General features: G+C 40.7%; 1 protein-coding gene across 3 annotated transcripts in view; it reads left to right on the top strand.

The window, feature by feature from the left end:
* The window catches only part of LOC140719120 (CCR4-NOT transcription complex subunit 3-like), a 131,737-nt gene that overhangs the window by 101,425 nt on the left and 9,868 nt on the right, over window positions 1–20,444 (top strand). For all 3 annotated transcript variants that reach the window (XM_073033511.1, XM_073033509.1, XM_073033510.1), the window contains 4 exons: window positions 1,670–1,836; window positions 10,781–10,923; window positions 12,609–12,717; window positions 14,347–14,503. In XM_073033511.1, coding sequence (XP_072889612.1) covers window positions 1,670–1,836; window positions 10,781–10,923; window positions 12,609–12,717; window positions 14,347–14,503 — 576 coding nt within the window. The remainder of the gene's footprint in view (window positions 1–1,669; window positions 1,837–10,780; window positions 10,924–12,608; window positions 12,718–14,346; window positions 14,504–20,444) is intronic.

Raw genomic sequence — 20,444 nt, 5'->3', positions numbered from 1 at the left:
TAGTTTTATTTCGGTAGTACGGACCCCTTGGGGATTTCACTGTGCACTTCTCTCAAGCTTTAAGTCAGACTTTCATTATTGACTTTTCCCTATACTTCAGGCAGTTTTGTGCTACAGCTGCCTTTATTCTGATCATAAGCCCAGTAAGTGCACCATATCACAAGCATTTTGGTGGTCTATATATAACACATCAACTGCATTTCCTTCATTGACAGTTACTTCATTAATAAAGTTAATTAAACACTCTTTAACATTCTGTACTGGCTTTCTGTTAGTCCACACTTGTCCAAGTGATGACTAATTTGGTCCCTAATTATACTTCCAGAACTTTTCCCACAAACAAGATTAAACTGATCTTGTGGTTCCTGGGTTTGTATCTATACCATTTTTTTTTGAATGTGAGTGTACTGTTGCACCACCTCAATTGGATGATTATGGTCAAGTTCTTTGCAGTTTCCTCTCTTAGCAACTGAGGATATATCGCTTCTGGGCCAGATGATTTATTCACTACAGTTGCTATTTCTGATCTCTACTTTCACAACTCTTGACCCGTTCATAATCACAGCATCATCTTGCTTAGAGATTCCAGCAATTGCTTCTTTAAGGTTCAGTTGTTTTCTTAACCATGCTCTCTACCTTTGAATTAGATTTCTGATTCGGTCTCTGATCAGTCTTGCCTCCCCCTTTACAATGCATTTCCTGTTGATGTGCCAGTAGAATATTTTTGGACTTTCTTTTACCTTCACTGTTGCTTCTTTTCTGTTTCCTTTGCCTCTCACTTCAGTTTTCACTTCTCTCCTGAGCTTCATGTCATCAACCTGATTCCTGGCTGTGGTTACAGCCTGTCATCTATCGTGCTGTTTTTCCCTGTTCTGTTTTCAACCTTATTTTCATCGTCCTTAACTTTTAATTTCCTGACTATTCCTTCATGGGAATGTGCCTACTCTCAAGATAAAGGCCTTCTCTGATTTAATTAGATTTTGATTACCTAGCTTTGACTCTAGTTTACCCAGGCAGGGCTTTTTCTCTTATGACTGTTTTTATCTATGGTCGGTCTATAGCGGTTAGAGTGATGCTATTACATCTTGGGCGTTAGAGTTGAGATTTCAATCCCGGTGCCTCTAAGGGGTTTGTACATCCTCGCCGTGGAATGCATTGGTTTCCTTCCACAGTTCAAAGATGTGCCATTTAGTAGGTTAATTGGTCATTGTAATTTGTCCTGTGATTAGGCTAAAGATTAAATTGGTTGGTTGCTGGCGGCGCAGCTCAAAGGGCCTATTCCCTCCTAAATCTCTAAATAAAAGAAGGTTTTGAACATGTTTCAGAAACCGCCTCTCTGTGCCCATTAGTGTGCCCACCAGCAAGTATGTGTCTGGATATTTGAAGTTCCCAATTATAGTCACTGCTTTTGAACATTTCCTCAAATTTGCCTCTCCATATAAACATATTATAGCAAGCATCTATTAGGTCATGCATTGATTGTGGTTAATAAATACTATTTCAGTTTGATATAAGAATTTGTGATTTGGTAGAATGTGTATTTGGGAACATAGTGGGGGAAGTATGATACAGAATGATTTGTAAAAGGGTGGAGGGCAAGTAATTAAAATGTCTACCTCCTTCCCATTTGCCATTCACATCTCTTTCCTGCTTTTTTTCCATCCTGCAGTCCCCTGCAAAGGTTCTTGGCAAGACTCATCATGGTAACAATCTCCCTCCATCCATTTCTATTTCTCAGAGTGCGCAGGGGTCGAACACAAAAACACCGACCCTGCCCTCAAATGGATCCAGCAACGGTGGAAGTAAACTGCTACAAACCAGCAAAAGCTACTCTCTGTAAGTGCAGATACCTCGGTGAGGTAATCTAGGATACATGATTAACCCTCATCTGCAGTACTGTAAAATATTTTGCTCTTTAATATGGGCTTTGTACATTTATAGAGAAGTACCCTGTCAGTCCCTCTCAGGAAAAAATTAGTACTGTATAAATCATTATCAATGAGGCATACTCAGGGCTGGGTTTGTTAAATTTGATTCTGTTTTACACTTCAGCATCAAATATTGAAGAGTTCATTCCCTTCTCCAGGGGTTGGCCTGTAATCTAAACTGATGGTCTAGTGCATTACTGAGGGAGTACTGTGTTACCCAAGACTCCATTTTGTCTGGTGATTCAGTGACTATTACAAATCTTATTGCGTGTTCGTAGAACATAATCTTTTGAATACACGGCTTAACTTCTCTCTTCAAAGAGTTTTTAAACTATTCTTTGCTGTTTAGTGACCTTGTTGCATCTTAATTGGCAACTGTTCTGTTGGTACTATATGTGTAATAAGAAGTGGATGCAGTTTAGGAACAAAGCAACCTCCCATTGCTGTAGAGGTTCTGAAGCCAGCTAAGATTAATGCAGTAACATAACTAGACTAGACACGACTGGACTAGCAGGCAGAGTTCTGGATCAGTGATCTAGTTTGGAGTTTGTATTCCACTATGGCAGCTGGGTGATTAAGTTGTAAGCATCCAGAATCTGGCATTTTAAAAATATAGTAGAACCATAGTGAAGGCACTCAGGATAAGATGGATGGTTTAAAAAAAAAGCAAAGATAGTGTGCCAATCAGACTAGACTGTCAGGATGGGTGGGCAAATGATAGGACAATATTGTAGCCAGGTGGGTGAGTATGTCAGAAGGGGCACGTCAAAAGGTCAGTGTTATGATAGTCATATGGGAGATTTCAATATGCATATTGATAGCGAAGATCAGGTTAGTAATGGATCTCAAGAAGAGAGAGTTTGTTGAATGCCTATGAGATGGCTTTTTAGAGCAGTTTGTTGTTGAGTCTACTAGGGGATCAGCTATACTGGATTGGGTGTTATGTAGTGAACTGGAGGTGACTAGGGAGCTTTAGGTAAAAGAACCCCCGGGGGCAGTTCTCACAATATGATTGAGTTCAATTTGAAATTTGGTAGGAAGAAAGTAAAGTATGATGTAGCATTATTTCAGTGTAGTAAAGGAAATTATAATGGTATGAGAGGGGAGTTGGCCAAAGTAAATTGGAGGGAGATGCTGCCAGGGATGACAGCAGAGCAGCAATGGTGTAAGTTTCTGGGAAAAATGAAATGATGTATTCCAAAAACAAAGAAATACTCAAAATGGCAAAATAGTACAACAATGGCTGATGAGGGAAGTCAGTTAATATAAAAGCAAAAGAGAGGACATATAGCTGAACAGAAATTAGTCGGAAGACAGAAGATTGGGAAGCTTTTAAAAACCTAGAAAGCAACTAAAAGAGTCATTAGGAAGGAAAAGATGAAATACGAAAGCAAGCTAGCAAACAATATCAGAGTGAATAGTAAAAGCTATTCCAAACATGTAAAATCAAAAGTGAGAGTGGAAATAGGACCGCTAGAAAATGAGGCTGGAGAAATAATAATGGGGGGACAAGGAGATGGCAGGTAAACTAAATGAGTATTTTGCATCAGTCTTTACTATAGAGGACCCTAGCAGTGTGCCAGATGTTGAAGGGTGTGAGTGAAGAAAAGTGAGTGGAGCTACTATTACAAGGGAGAAGGTGCTCAAAAATCTGAAAGACCTCGGGGTACCTAAGTCACCTGGACCAGATGAAATGCACCTTATGGTTCTGTAAGAGGTAGTGGTAGAGATTGGCCAGGCATTAGTAATGATCTTTCAAAAATCATTGTACTCTGGCATGATGCCAAAGGACTGGAGAATTGCAAATGCCACTCCACCCTTTAAGAAAGGAAATTGTAGACCAATTAGCCTGACCTTAGTGGTTGGGAAGATGTTGGAGTCAATTTTTAAGGATGAGTTTATGGAGTACTTGGTAACATAGGATAAGATCAGCATGATTTCCTTAAAGGAAAATCTTGCTTGATGAACCTGTTGGAATTCTTTGAGAAGTTTACCAGTAGGATAGATAAAGGGGATGCAGTGGATGATGCATACTTGGACTTTCACAAGGCCTTTGACAAGGTGCCATACATGAGGCTGCTTACCAAGTTAAGAGCCCGTGGTATTGCAGGAAAGTTTACTGGTATGGTTAGAGCATTGTCTGATTGATAAGAGGTAACGACTGGGAATAAAAGTATCCTTTTCTGTTTGGCTGCCGGTGAGTAGTGGTCTGCAGGGGTCGGTGTTGGGACCACTTCTTTTTCTGCTATATGTCACTGATTTAGATTAAGGAATAGATGTCTTTGTTGCCAAATTTGCAGATAATACAAAGATTGGTGGAGAGGCGGGTAGTGTTGAGGAAATGGGTAGGCTGTAGAAGGACTTACATAGATTAGGAGAATTAGCAAGAAAGTGGCAAATGAAATACAATGTTGGAAAATTCATGGCCATGCACTTTGGTAAAAGAAATAAATATGCAAACTGTTTTCTAAACGGGGAGAAAATCCAAAAGTGTGAGATGCAATGGTCTTGGGAGTCCTTATGCAGAACAACCTGAAGGTTAACTTGGACGTAGAGTTGGTGGTGAGGAAGGCAAATACACTGTTAGCATTCATTTCAAGAGGTCTAGAATAGAAGAGTAGGGGTGTGATGCTGAGGCTGTATAAGGTACTGGTGAGGCCTCACCTTGAGTATTGTGAACAGTTTTGGGCTCCACATCCAAGAAAAGATGTGCTGGCATTGGAGAGTGTTCAGAGGAAGTTCACAAGGATGATTCCAGGAATGAAAGGGTTATCATGCGAGGATCATTTGATGACTTTGAGTCTGTACTTGCTGGAATTTGGAAGGATGGAGGGGGCAATTAATTGAAACCTTTCAAATGTTGAAAGGACTAAACATAGTAGATATGGAAAGGATGTTTCCCATGGTGTGGGAGTTTAAGACGAGGACACAGCCTCAGGATGGAGAGGTGTCCATTTAAAACAGATATGGACACAGATACTTTAGCTACAGGGTGGTGAACTTGTGTCATTTATTACCACAGGCAGCTGTAGAGGCTGGGTCACTGGGTGTAGAGCTTGTTAGGTTCTTGATTGGACACAACATCAAAGGTTATGCAGGATGGGGGGGAAGACCGGTAAGCGAGGCTGAGGAAGGGAGAAAAGGATCAGCCATGATTGAATGGCAGAGCAGACTCAATGGGGCAAATCACTTAATTCTGCTCCCATGTCTTCTGTTCTATGTATACTCTAATAATAATCAAAAAAGTGTTAATGTGGTTAAAGCCATCTAGTGTATTCAGTAGTTTCATGGTTCAATTAAATATCAGAGAATGTATGGAATATACAACCTAAATTATTACTTTTTGCAGACATCCATGAAACAGAAAAATCCCAATGAATAAATGACAGAAAACATTAGAACACAAAGCCCCCTCCCTCCCTCCACTTCAGCAAAAGCAACAACCTCCCAGCACCCACCATGAAAGCAATAGCAAAGCCCCCAGAAACCATGATCTAGAGTCCATCAAAAGCTGTCCATCCCATCACTTCGACAGCTCAGACAGACTCTCTCTCCTCTTCTCACTGTTGCGGGAGTGATATCTCTCCTACACTAGTGAGAGGGGAGACCAACAGCTCGCTGTTTCAATGTTACAATCTACACCGTCGCTTATTGAGTTCCCCTGGCTCGAGGACCAACTATTAATGTTCTGCTGAGAAAGAAATCTGTTATGTTATTGTTCTGATCTGTTTGTGACTGTAGAATTGCCACTGTTGCGCACAGCTAACTGCCACCTGATTTCAGGGGATTTAGGGATGGATTATAAATGAGCTGCTACTGATTTCCTTGTCCAATTAATGGACAATTTCAGAATCCGGTTTATTATCACTGAAATGTTGTGATTTTTTTTTGTAGCAGCAGTACAGTGCATGACAAAAATTACTGTTTTTAAAAATAAAAGATGCAAAAGAGGAATAACGAGGTAGTGTTCATGGGTTCATTGACCATTTAGAAATCTGATGGCAAAGGGTAAGAAGCTGTTCCTGAAACATTGAATGTGGGCCTTCAGGCTCCTGTACCAGCTCTCCGATGGTGATAACAAGAAGAGGGCGTGATGATGGTGATGCTTCTGCCTTAAGGCACCACCTCTTGAAGATGTCCTCAGTGATGCAGAGTGCTGTGCCCATGATGGAGCTTGCTGAGCTTTTTCTAATCCTTTGCATTGGAGTCTCCATACCAGGCAGTGATGCATCCAGTTAGTGTTCTCTGCTGTACATCTGTAGAAATTTATGGAGTCTTTTGGTAAAATCTCACACTCTTAAGGAAGTAGAACTACTACTGTTGTGCTTTTGTGATTGCATCAGTAATTGGGGCCCAGCATAAATCAGCTGATATGTTGCTGCACAGGAACTTGAAGCTGTTCACCCTTTCCACTGCTGACCCCTTGATGAGGATGGGTGTGTGTTCTTCTGACTTCCCCTTCCTGGAATCTATAATTGATTCCTTGGACTTTCTGATGTTGTTGTGACACCACTCAACCAGACGGTCCTTACACCACCCTGTTGCCATTTCAGATTCTGCCAACATCCTTAGTGTCTTCGGCAAATACGTAGATGCTGTTTCAGCTATGCTTAGCAATACAGTCATGAGTGTAGAATAGCAGGCTAAGAATGCCTCCATGAGGTTCACTGTGTTGAATGTTAGATGTTATTACTGGCCCACATTGACTGTGCTCTCCTAACATCCAGTTGCAAAGGGAGATACCGAGGCCCAGTTTTGAAGCTTGTTGTTTAGTACTGAGCGGATGATTGTATTGAATCAATGAACAGCCATCTGACATATGGTTTGCTATTGTTTAGGTGCCCCAGAGCCAAGTGGAGAGCCAGTGAGATTGTCCGCCATAGACTAGTTGTGATAGGCAAAGTGCAGCAGGTCCAGGTCATTGCTCAGGCAGGAGTAGATTCTAATTGACCAACCTCTTGAAGCACTTCATTACAGCAAGTGTAAGTGCTATCAAGTGATAGTCTTTGAGGCAGCTCACCCTGCTCTTCTTAGACATTGGTATGATCTTTGCCCGTTTGAAGCAGGTAGAAACCTCCAACTGCAGTAATGAGAGGTTGAAGATGTTCTTGGATACTCCAGCCAGTTGGTAGGCACAGATTTCTGGTACCCTGCTGACTAAATGGCCTAACATTTCGGGTTCACACTCTTGAAGGACATTGGCCTCCAAGGCTGTTCATGGGATTAACAGATGCTATGGGGATTTGCACCAGTGTAGTGTTATTCTCTCTTTCAAAACATGCATAAAGGAAGTGCAGCTTTGCTACCATTTATGCTATTGAGTTTTGCCTTATAAGAAGTAAATGCATTAAACCCTGCCACATCTGTCATGCACCCAATTGCATCTCTAGCTTCACCCAGAATGACCTTTTTGCTCTCATGATGTCTTTTTGTGGGTTGAACCTGGACTACTTGTGTGACTCTGGATTGCTAGTCTTGAATCCCACAGATATAGCCCTCAGCAGCCTGGCTCATTCATGGTTTCTTGTTTGGGAAAACTCTTGTGTTCTTAAAAACAGGCAACCATTTATTCAGGTACTGATGAAGTCCCCTGGCGTTGCATATTCATTTGGATCTGAAGATGCGTTCCTGAATATGGTCCAATCTACAAGGCAGTCTTAACGGTCTTCTACCTCCTTTGACTATACCTTCACTAATCTCATTGGTGGTAAAGTTCTCAGTCTCTGCCAGAAGTAAAGTATGGCCAGGTGATTGGACTTGTCAAAGCATCTTTGATGTTGTAACAGTTAGTGTGTTGGAACTTGTCTGATTCTGCAGGTTTAGTACTGAAGTGATAATGTGTCAGATGTTGGTGATAGTATCAGATTTCTTCAGGCTAGTCTGATTGAAGTTCCCCTTGATCATGAAGGCATCAGGATGTGCCGTCTTGCGACAAATAACCACTCTGCTCGGCTTCTTTGGTGCCAGTTTAATGTTTGTCAGGGTGAAATGTACACTGCTACCATGGAGAACTCCCTCGGAAGATAATATATGTATCACTTGACAACCAGATCTTCAAGGTTGGGGGAGCAGGATTGCAAGCTGCTACATCTATGCAGCACAGAGGGTTACTCATGAATCAAATGCTGCCGCCTCTCTTTATCTGATGCCATTGTCCGGTCCGTGCAGTGGATGATGAATCCTTACGACTGGAGTGGAGTCCTAGGGATGAGCCATGTCTCTGAAGCAGAGTACACAGCAGTCCCTAATGTCTGTCTGGTATTGTAGTCTTGCTCTGAAGTCTTCAGTTTTATTTTCCAGAGAATATGTTGGCAAAGAGGATGGTAGGGAGGTGGGGGGAGGGGCTAATGACCCAGCATTTCAGTTTTACCTGCAGTCACCTCCTTACCCTCTCCCTTCTGGCAGCCATATTTCCTGAGATAATGAAGACATGTCCTGAATTTTCAGCTGCTTCAGTTGCTCCATGGTGGTCTGGATTCATGGGTCTGCAGGTTCTGAAATCCCTAGCTGTTTGAATTAATCTAAAAGTGTTACTACAGTGTACCTGCCTGCAGATTTCAGTTGTTGTAGTTGTAAAGGGATTGCAGTGGATACCGATTAACTGGGACACATCAGGACCAGTACATTTTGTCCCAATTAAGTGGCTGTCCTAATTAGCCAAAGTTTAATGGAAGTAGTTAAGGTATAAAAAAGAAAACTGAGTAACACATTACGTATTTAAATGAAATACAGAACAAATTACAATACTACCATTGGTACTACAGTACTATAAAACTGCATTAGTTACTAATGCAGTATCACATAGGAATTCAGTCAACATACGCAATGAAGAAACTCAACACAGATACCTTGTACAGTTAATGGACTGCCTTCATACAATGCATCCTCCAAATTTTCATTGTAACATTCAAGATGGTTGACAATAAATATATTCAAATTCGTTGTAGTTTCCTAACTTGTTAAAGTAGTGAAATTGTTTCATTTTCACTCCCGCCTATTTCTGTCATCTACAAGCCCGAATGTTTGAAACTATAAAGTGAGCAAAAAAAAATTCAGAATTGTCTAGTTGCTTATTTCTTGCCAACTATCAGTTCAAAAAAAAATCACTTTTTTGAAAATGCACCTGATGCTATTTTTAAAATGGTTCTCTTTAAGCAGTGTAGTGTCTTAATAGCCTCACAAGTGCACACAACTGATGCTAATTAGAACCTGTTTGGCTAGTCTCCTGCCCCATTTAAGTGGCATAGTTACACAAATAAACAAACGGAATCCAAGCAATATTCTTGATTTGGTTTTTTGTTCTTTAAGAGTTGTCCCAAATAAGCAGCTGCCTGATTAACCGATGGTCCAATTAACCAGAATCCACTGTGTTTAATAGTCCCTTTGGAAGCTCCACACTAAAGGGCACCCTTTTCCCCCCATTTTTTCTCACTGCCTTTTAAAAAAAATTTGAAATGTAATCTGTCTACTTCCAGAGAAAAATAAGTATAAAATCCAGTTGTTCTTAGTGTGGTTCAAGCCTGTGTTCTGGTATATCTAGACCGAAGATGCAGAGACGGTCACAACGACAAGGTTAGGAAGTGTCGAGGAATGTCTGCTTACTTTCTCCAGATTCAGGTTGGCTTTTGTTTTGATGGTTACTGAGCTGCATTTGCAGAGTGTTTGCCAGCCTGTCCACCTGTATGTGAGGCCAAATATTGGGAGAAAAGAAAATGTCAATGTACTTCATTACTAGCTCCTTTTGGGAATGGTTAAATTCCCTTTTGCCTTAGAAAAGGCAAATGGAAACTCACTGTGGTTTATGGAATTATGTGGCTTAATTGACAATGATTTCCTTTGAAAATGTTTGAACTCTGCTTTGGTACCCTCTCTTTCTGAGCTGATGGTGTTGGTGTAGCCGTCCTTGTATGAAGGGTTTTGCATTTATCATTCCCTAAAACAATTCATGGGACTATTGGGAAAGATACCAAAGTGGCTTTGAGGTATTTAATGAATGTGTACAAGAGATAACTATTTGGGATGGTGATAATATTTCAGTATTTTTGTACCATTCTAAAACCTTACTTAGTAGATCAAAGATTGGTGCTTTAGTCTACAAAAACATGAGATTGTACGGATGCTGGAAATCCAGGGTACAGACACAAAATGCTGGAGGAGCTCAGCAGAACAGGCAGAATCTGTGGAGAAGAATAAAGAGCAAACATTTTGGGCTGAGGTGTCTCTGTCCTGATAAATGGTTTCAGACTGAAGCATCGGCTCTTTATCCCTGTCCATAGATGTTGCCTGACTTGCTGAGTTTCTCCAGCATTTTGTGTGAGTGTGTTTCTGCTTTAATATGATGGTTCCAGAGATTGGATTTATGTGCATTCAAAACAATATATTTGGGTGGTAATGTAAGGATAATTCCTCAGCATCAAAACTGAGTTATAAGTAAAACGTATTTTCAATCAGAACAAGAAAGCCCAGCTTAAAAGCGGACTCTTGATGTGGTGATGGGAGAATTACATCATACTGGACTGTAAAACCCTGCAAAAACTTAAGTTGAGGGTTGGTAGAATACTTTAACATTGGGATTCAGTTAGGCATAGATGAGCATTGCTGCTGACCCGAGATAATGGATTAAAGCTGCAAGTTATCTGATCTACAGATTTGAAAAACATTGATGGACTAAAGATTTGTTTCTTAAAGAGGGTGGTCTAAGTTAACAGGAATTGGAATGGGCAGAGTAGGTTGATGGGCCAGCAGCCTGGATCAATCTCAGGACGAAGCATGTTGTGATGCTCTTGTTCAGATTGGTTCAGTGATTTGAGGAAATGGGTGTCATTGAAGATTTTCTCGTACCTATTTTCCAGGACGCAAGGGACGAACTCAGTTTCTGCCTATGCAGCTGCTGTGGCAGCAGGAACCACCACAATCAACACCACCAGCTCATTCCAGTCAAGACCTGCCAATGCGGTGCCCATTCCCACCAGCAAGCAGCAAAATGGGACTGCAAGTATGTAATACTGTCCACTTGCTCTGCACTTGTTCTGCCTTGGCAAGTATACTCCTGAGGATTATTGGTGCAAATTTGGTGGGGACAAAATGGTGCAGTGCCTTTCCCATTAATCCAAAAGCCGAATTTAGACCCATGTCAAATGATTTTGGAATAATTGCAATTGAGACAGATGGGTTAGATGCAGAGTGAACATCCATCACTGTGCTTCAATAATGAGCCTTGTCCTCCACTCAAGGTAAAACTCTTGGTGGGAGATTTACACTGTATCTGACCCATGATGTTCCTTGCTTTGAGTGTGTGCTAAATATCTGAAACCCACTGCCCAGTTTTACTGAATAAACTGCATATAAGCTCGGTGGTAGTGCATTCACCTCTGAGGCAGATGATTGCAAGTTCAAACATTTCTAAAACAGATTATTTTTGTTATTATTGTTTATGGGACCATTCTATGTTCAGTGACAATCATGTTGCCACAATGCTGTAATAACTGTACTTTGAAAAGTGGTTAAGTGCAAACATTTTAAAATGAGATAATGAAAGATATGATATAAAGCTAGATGATGAAGAGGAGGTAAAGGTGATTTGGGAATGTAGATGAATGGATGAGGACTTAGAAGATGGGGAGTAATGTAGAAAATGAGGCTTCATTTTCAAAGGTGAGTATTTTCTTTCAAATGAGAGGAGATTGAAAGATGTTCAGAGGGATCTGGTTGTCCTTGTATTTGAGTCACAGAAACTTAATGTGCAGGCACAGCAAGCAATTAAGCACATCGTATGTTTTTCCTTCTGAATGAGAATTTGAGTAAATATAGAGTGCTAATGAAACCAGGTTTAAATGGGACAGATACAAGGTTGATGCTTTCTCTGGCTGGGAGTGTGAGGAACCAGGGATCACATTGTCAGAAAAGATGAGAAGAGACTTAACCCAGTCGGAGATAAATCTGTGAAGTTCTGTTCTGAAGACTGCTATAAAGACTCAGTTGTATACTCCAGATAGAGGTCGATGGATCTTTAAATGGAGTTAGTGCAAGAAAATTGTGTGGATGTAAAGGATTAACCATGATTGTCCTGTGGACCAACCATGAAATATTGAAGGAGGATGCGAGGTGGTTTGCTTAAGGTGAACAAGATGGTAAGAGGCATAGATCGAGTGGGAAGCCAGAGACTTTTCTGGTGGAAGTAGATAATACAAGGGAGAGTAATTTTAAGGTGATTGGAGGAAATTATAGGGCGAATGTAATAGGTAAGGTTTTTTTTACATTGTGTGGTGCACCGCCAAGGCTGGTGGTTGAGGCAGATGTGTTAGGGGCATTTAAGAAACTTTTAGCTGGGCACATGGATGATAGAAAAATAGGTGGTTGTATAGGAGGAAAGGTTAGGTTATTCTTAGGGTAGGTTATAGGTTTGGCACAACATTTGTGCACTAAAGAGCCTGTACTGCGCTGTCATACTCTGTTTACGAATGCTCTACTCCTGTTTCTCAAATGCAATTCATTAGCATTCATAAGAAACAAAGTTCGCATAGGTGGGTGTTTTCCCATTCAAAAAAAACCGTCCCAAGTAATTGTGGTAACTTCCTTTTTGGATTCTTGTAGAGAGTCCCAGATGTTACTACTGAGCCTATCTAATTTCACTTCAGTTAATTCTGGACACTTCCACATAAGCTGCATTATGTTTTACAGGTTATAGTGCTGTTGTTGCTGAGAACAGTGTGGAACATCAAAATAGCTACAGTCTTCCCTCTAGTACAAACAGTCAGCCAAGTGGCACAACACCCATCCAGAATAATGTGTGAGTATCTGAGCACAAGTCCAGTCTGTTACACTCTTCACTGGTACTGCAGGAAACAGTAGTGGCACATTGAACAACTGACTGATTCGTTAATCCTCCCAATGTTGTAGCCTTGCCCATTTATGCCGGTACTTATTAAAATAATTAAAGAGAATTCTTAATAATTTGATTCTTGGTGGCCCACGCTCTTCAGTTCTCTGCTTTGGGGTTGTTGGGTTAGGATGCGCCCCTCATACAATCTCTTCTCCCTCCTGCCGTCTGGGAAAAGGTTCCGAAGCATTCGGGCTCTCACAGCCAGACTATGTAACAGTTTCTTCCCCCAAGCTATCGGACTCCTCAATACCCAGAGCCTGGACTGACACCTTGCCCTTCTGTCCTGTTTATTTATTGTAATGCCTGAACTATTTTTGTGCACTTTATGCAGTCCAGTGTAGGTCTGTAGTCTAGTGTAGCTTTCTGGTTTTTTTTAATTACGTAGTTCAGTCTAGTTTTTTGAACTGTGTCGTGTAATACCATGGTCCTGAAAAACATTGTCTCATTTTTACTATGCACTGTACCAGCAGTTATGGTCGAAATGACGATAATAGTTGACTTGACTTGAAAAGGTTACAAAGTTCAAATCAAGCCAAGTTTATTGTCACTTCACTGTATACATGTATATAACCATATAATTATGTAACATGTATAACTATATAATGTATATAGAAGTGAGACAGCATTTCTCCGGACCAGGATGTAGAGCACTGTAGTACACATAATGCACAATAACTTATGAAGGTAAGAACAAAATCTGCAGGTGAATCACACATAAATAAAGAAACTAAAGTGCATAAATTAAACGTTGTATGGTACAGAACAGATTTACCAGTGACACTTCAAATGCAATTTGGCAGAAAGTTCAGAAGCCTGATGGCCTGAGGGAAGAAACTGTTTCCTGTCCTGATTGTTCTTGTTTTTATGCATTGGAGTCTCCTGCCTGATGGTAGAAAGTCAAAGAGGATGCTGGGTGGTTGGGTTACAATTGGTTTTAATGTGTTCAGCTGCTTGTAATAAAATAAAAACTGAAGATATTGGGGTTGCTTACTAGGTCAGGCATCATCTGTTAAGTTACATTTCAGATCATCATCCATCTTCAAAACTCAGATGAGTGTCATTAATCAGAAACATAAACTTTGTTCCCTCCTGCAGCAGCTGTCTGAGTAGCCATATTTCATATTTCCAGAATTTATACTTCTGTTTTGTAATCAGTGGATTGTCAGGTTGTTAGTTTAAAAAACACAATTTATTAATTCATGAGGGAATTCTTTTGTAATCCATTTGGGCCTGTAGTTTTGAGCATGTGATGTCTTCACAGTGCCCTAGCAGACTACCAATTTGTCAAGAGTGGTCTTGCCCTTGCTGCATTATTGGCATTCCAGGAGCAGGTTTATAAAAGTACACTTACTGTCAGATTTGCTGCTGAATTCTGGCCCATCTGATCAATGCACTGTAAACAGACCACAAAGCTGTTCATGAGGCATCCAAGTTAAATAACTTGACGTTCATGTCGATTGGTGCTAATGTAATGTTTTCTTATTGTTAGGTCTTCTAATCTGTTTCGTGAATGATTGCTTTAATTCTGTCATGCAGGAAAGAACCAGTCAGCGTATCTGTAGCCAGTACCACGAGCATTATCCCTGTACTTGCAGCCAGTCAAGTCAACACACAAGCCTCCAACTTTTCTGATCTTAAGCCAACACCAGCCATGATGAATGGGCCTTTGCCGTTTGTCTCCCAGGAACTGAAGGTACGTTTAAGATGGTTAAAATGGACGGCTGATGCTGTTCTACATTTGGCCCACTTTTGCTTTCCATAAACTCCGCAGTTGGTGCTCTTTCATACTGGAATGCTAATAAGGAAACACTTGGTCGTCTTTACACGGGCATCAAAAGTCCAACATTGACATGAAGAGTATTTCTTGCAAGTATTTATGCAAGGATTATAGCTTAGCAGTTAGCATAACAGTTTTACAGTGCCAGCTGTAAGATCGGGGTTGAACCCACTGCTGTTAGGAGTTTGTATGTTCTTCCTGTCAGCATGTGGGTTTCTATTGCTCCAGGTTCCTCCCACATAACAAAGACATACAGTTAAAGTTGGAGAGTCAGAAGCGTGACACTTGCTCAGCACAACCTTTGCTGATTTGATTTGACATAGATGATACATTTCACTGTATATTGCGATGTACATGTGACAAATAATGCTAATCTTATAACAAAGTGGCAGTCACAACAATATTTCACTGAACTCTCACATTTCCACACTTGTCACACTGTTCATATTTTTATCATTGTTATGTGCCATCCTGCAATTTGTAGCTAGTCTCACTGGTGTAACTGGGTTTGAAACTTGGACCCTTTGGGGTGATTTTGGGCTTCGTGAAAGCATCGCTCTCTCCAACAGTGGCCATAACAACTTGCAACAATGAAGTGGTACAATGCCTCCACTTTTCATAAGCTCAAGAGATTCTGCTGGAAATCCAGAGTAACATGCACAAAATACTCATGGAACTTAGCTGGTCAGGCAGTATCTATAGAGGGGAATAAAGAGTCGACTAAAGAGTCAACATTTTAGGCCAAGCCCCTTCATCAGCACTTTTGTCTCTCAGGACCTAATGAAGGGTCTCTGCCCAAGATAGTCATTGAAAACTACAGTACAGAAACAGGTCCTTTAGCCTATCAAGTCCGTGCCAAACCATTTAAGCTGCCTAGTCCCATCGACCTGCACCCGTGCCACAGCTTCCCATACATCTCTCAGCCATGTACCTATTCAAACTTTTCTCAAACATTGAAATTGCATCCACCACTTGTGCTGACAGCCAGTTCTCACCACCCTTTGAGTGAAGAAGTTTCCCCTCATGTTCCCCTTAAACATTTCACCTTTCACCCTTAACCCATGACTTCTGGTTGTAGTCCCACCTAACCTCAGTGGAAAAAGCCTGCTTGCATTTACCCTATCTATACCCCTCATAATTTTGTATAACTCTATCAAAAATATCAACAGTTTATTCCTTCCCATAGATGCTTCCATTTTTTGCACTTGCTTTCCCAATGTTCTTAGTGTAATTCTCAATTTTAAATCAATCGCAGGCCTTCATTTTAAAATTTCAGGTGATGTCCTTGGAACTTAGAGTGGACATTTGAGCGATGTGTGCCTCTATATAATTGAAACAATTTTTGTCAAAAGAATTGAGCATAAACTAAGAGGACACTCATCTGGGTTTTGAGTAGAATTCTCATTTTCCACATTCCCTCTTTTCTCTCCTGCCTCAATTGCACCCCTGACTGATTCCCCTTTGCTCTCCCTACCCTGTGGATAATTTATACTCAACGAACCTACCAGCTAGCAAGACTTTGGGATGTGAAAGTAAACTGTAGTACTCAGGAAATGCAAACTCCATATAGAGAACAACCTCGGTCAGGATCAAACTCTGGAGTAGAGGCGGCAACATTAACTGCTATGTCATTAGATATTCAGGCTTTACAACTTTCTGTTAAATAGTTCAAAAGTTATTTAATAAAATTTAAGTTTGTCATCTTTTTCTGAGACCTAAAACTTGCTTTCATTATGGTAGGGATTTTCAACACTTTCCTGATGAGAAGAAATAGCCCCAAATTGTAAAAATGAACAGAGAAAGTAGATTTATTGCACAGATGCGCCACCTTCAGGCTGGTAAGGATGTGCCGAGATCCAGCGTGCTTGAGCAGATTTGAAGCCTGCTCCAAAGTTTATCCTCCAGGAGATAGTTGACTGACTCAGACCTTTAAATGCAAGTTAGCTTTTATTTCCTTAATGTTTTGATGTGTTGAAGAGCAGTCCACTTTATTATTTTTCATCTAGAAATCAAGCTTTAATCAAATTTTAATACATGGGGACACAAGACTGCAGATGCTGGAATCTGGAGCAACAATCTGCTGGAGGAATTCAATGCATCCAGCAGCATTGGTGGAATTTTAAGTCCTGATGCAGGGTTTTTCCCCCAAATCTCTACAGTTTCTTCAACACACAGGATTCTGCACATGCTGGAAATCCAGAGAAACACGCACATAAATCATTGCAGGCTGAGACCCTGTTTTGATTAAGGGTGTTCTGATAGAGGAAACATCAACCATTTCATTCCATTGATGATGCCTGAGCTCCTGGGTCCCTCCAGTGTTTTTTGTGTTGTTTCTTTCCTGTCACGAAAGGTACTCAACCCATTGACTTCCTCCAGCAGATTGTATGATGCTGTGTATGTAACATATTTTGTATTCTCAAAGAGCAGCAATGGTACAAAGAAATGAGGGAAATTAAATATGTAGTCCTGATTTGGGGCTTTTATTTATGAAGATTTTCATCAGGGTGGAAACTAACTGTAGGCAGAGTAGTTCTATTAGGAAAATCGACAGCATTTGGAGAGGCATAATATGATTAGGAATAGTCAATATGGCTTTGTCAAAGGCAGGTCATGCAGGTCGAGCCTGATTTAATTTTTTTGAAGATGTGACGAAACACATTGTAGAGCAGTATATGTAGTGTATATGGATTTCAGCAAGGCATTTGATAAGATACCCCATGCAAGGTTTATTGAGAAAGTAAGGAGGCATAGGATCCAAGGGGACATTGCTCTGTGGATCCAGAACTGGCTTGCACACAGAAGACACAGTAGGCGGGTCATATTCTGCAGGAGAGTTGGTGATCAGAGGTGTGCCTCAGGGATCTGTTCTGGGAACCCTACTCTTTGTGATTTTTATAAATGACCTGGATGAGGAAGTGGAGGGTTGTGTTAGTAAATTTGCTGATGAAACAAAGGTTGGGGGTGTAGTGTATAGTGTGGAGGGCTGTCAGAGGCTACAGTGGGACATTGATAGGATGCAAAACTGGGCTGAGAAATAACAGATGGAGTTCAACCCAGATAAGTGTGAGGTGGTTCATTTTAGTAGGTCAAATATGATGGCAGAATATAGTTTTAATGGCAAGACTCTTGACAGTGTGGAGGATCAGCAGGATCTTGGGGTTCAAGTTCACAGAACACAAAGCTGCTGCGCAGGTTCAATGTGTGGTTAAGAAGGCATACAGTGTATTGGCCTTCGTCAGCCGTGGAAATTAGTTTGAGCCGAGAGGTAATGTTACAGCTTATATAGGAACCTGGTCAGATCCCACTTGGAGTACTGTGCTCAGTTCTGGTCGCCTCACTACAGGAAGGATGTGGAAGCCATAGAAAGGGTGCAAAAGAGATTTACAAGGATGTTGCCTGGATTGGGGGCATGCTTTATGAGAATAGGTTGAGTGAACTTGGCCTTTTCTCCTTGGAGTGACGGAGGATGAGAGGTATTGATTGTGTGGATAGTCAGAGGCTTTTTCCCAGGGCTGAAATAGCTAGCACGAAAGGGCAGTTTTAAGGTGCTTGAAAGTAGGTACAGAGGAGATGTCAGGGTTAAGTTTTTTTACACAGAGAGTGGTGAGTGTGTGAAATGGGCTGCCGGTGACAGTGGTGGAGGCGGATACGATAGGGTCTTTTAAGAGGCTCCTGAATAGGTATGTGGAGCTTAGAAAAATAGATTGCTCTGGGTAACCTGAGGTAATTTCTAAAGTAAGCACATGTTTGGCACAGCATGGTGGGCCGAAGGTCCTGTATTGCGCTGTAGGTTTTCTATGTTTCTAACATGCTCTTTATTTAAAATGGTTATTACATTTAATTGGCTGACATAGAATCCCCCATGATCTCTGGTGATTTTTTTCCACTGGTTTTTCATGTTCAGTCTTGTAGAACCAGCTGCTTGCGCCATCTCCTGTCTCTACAGAACCTTTTCTATTTATCAGTACTGTGTTCACATTTTTCATCAGCCCACATTTGTAACCTCTCCCAGCTCACCAACCTGTTTTTTTTGTTGTATTGGGTCTTGTAACAATGGGCTGTCAAAACAAAAATGCAAATACCTTTCTTGTCTGAATACTAAATTGTTAACACAGTATCTTCAAGCCCACATTGTAGTTAACACCAACTCCATTCAGCCAAATATGAGATGTTTCAATAAGGTGAAAATGAAAAATAATTGATTTCTTGGACCCAGTAAATACTGTGTGTTTGCTCAGATTTGGAATTTTGACAAGCATTTTTTAAAACTTGCATTTAATAATTTCTATTATTCAATCAAGAATGTATTTTAAGCAGTCCTGACAAATCACATTTTTAATGTTTTTTATTTGTGCCTCATTCCTTAAGCACAACTGGTTCTGCTAATCTTGTACAATTAGCAAGTTTTTTTTTGTCTTGTTTGATCCATTCCAGTGAATGAAACCTGAAGCTTTTATGAGGTCACTACTGCAAGTGTGTGTGCTGATGTACAAAATAGTTTATTGCATGCCGTCACTAAGTTCTTTGAAAGTTTTGGAAGTATGCCCAGTAGCTGACCAGACATGCATCGTTTTTTTTTGAATACTAAGAATCTTGGATCCATTCACAGTGTAATGTTTGTCATTCAGTAATAATGACTGTAAGCTATTGAGTGACCTGGTCAAAGAGGAAACTTGATCTATGTACAAAAGTACACTTTTTCAATCATTGACAACAATCTTCATTGTATAATTTTGACAAGGTGCATATCCTAGGATACTTGGCATTTTAATTCGGTTCATAAACTTTCTACTGATGTACAAAATTTTCATTTAATATTAGGAATCAATAGAAATTTGCCCAGGGAAAAAATTGTGTTCAGTAATAGCAATAGTATATTGGGAGATGCATGAAAATAATTGATTTTGGCCTCATAACGAGCCCACAATATTTTCACAATTTAATGTTATTTCAGTGCATAACAGTTTGTTTAATACTGTTGCTGCAAAAATTATTTTTCTGAAAGTTATTGTCCCTGTTACATTGTAGTTGGCTTACTTGTATAGCATAATATAAATTCTGTTCAAATCCAACAGAAGCACAGTCTTGTCTTGGCCCATTGTCTCTGCCTGCTCCTGCCTACTGAACTTGTGTCCACATACCTCGACTCCATTCTATCCCTCTTGGTTCATTCCCTTCCCACCTACATCTGTGACACTTCACAATTTCTCTATCTCCTCAACGACTTTCAGTTCTCTGGCCCTGACTGCCTCATTTTTATCATGGATGTTCAGTCCTTGTACACTTCTGTCACCCATCAAGAAAGCCTTAAAGCTCTCTGCTTTCTCAACAAGAGAACCAACCAGTTCTCCTCCAACACTGCCCTCCTCTATCTGGCAGAACTGGTCCTCACCCTCAACAATTCAATTCCTCCCACTTCTAGTCTCAAGGGATAGCTGTGGGCTCCAGCTATGCCTGCCTTTTCATGGACTATGTAGAACAGTACATGTTCCAAGCCTTCCCCAGTAATACTCCCTAACTCATTCTGCTCTACATTGACTGCATCAATGCTTCATGCACCCATGCCGAGCTCGTCAATTTCATCAACTTTGCCTCTAACTTCCACCCCGCTCTTAAATTCACTTGGTCCATTTCTGACACCTCCCTCCCCTTTCTCGATCTCTCTCTGTCTACATATTTAGAGGAAAACTGTGTACTGGCATCTTTTATAATGCTACTGATTCCCACAGCTATCTTCACTATACCTCTTCCAACCCAGTCTCTTGTAAAAATACTTTCCACCTTCGTCCCTGCCACATCTGATCCAAGGATGATCCTTTCCCTTGCATCAGTGGTGTTCTCCTTCACAGAATGG

Source organism: Hemitrygon akajei, chromosome 31 (genome assembly GCF_048418815.1).
Source record: "Hemitrygon akajei chromosome 31, sHemAka1.3, whole genome shotgun sequence".
In the NCBI taxonomy this organism is placed as follows: Eukaryota; Metazoa; Chordata; class Chondrichthyes; order Myliobatiformes; family Dasyatidae; genus Hemitrygon; species Hemitrygon akajei.
This window is presented reverse-complemented; position numbering and strand designations above follow the sequence as displayed.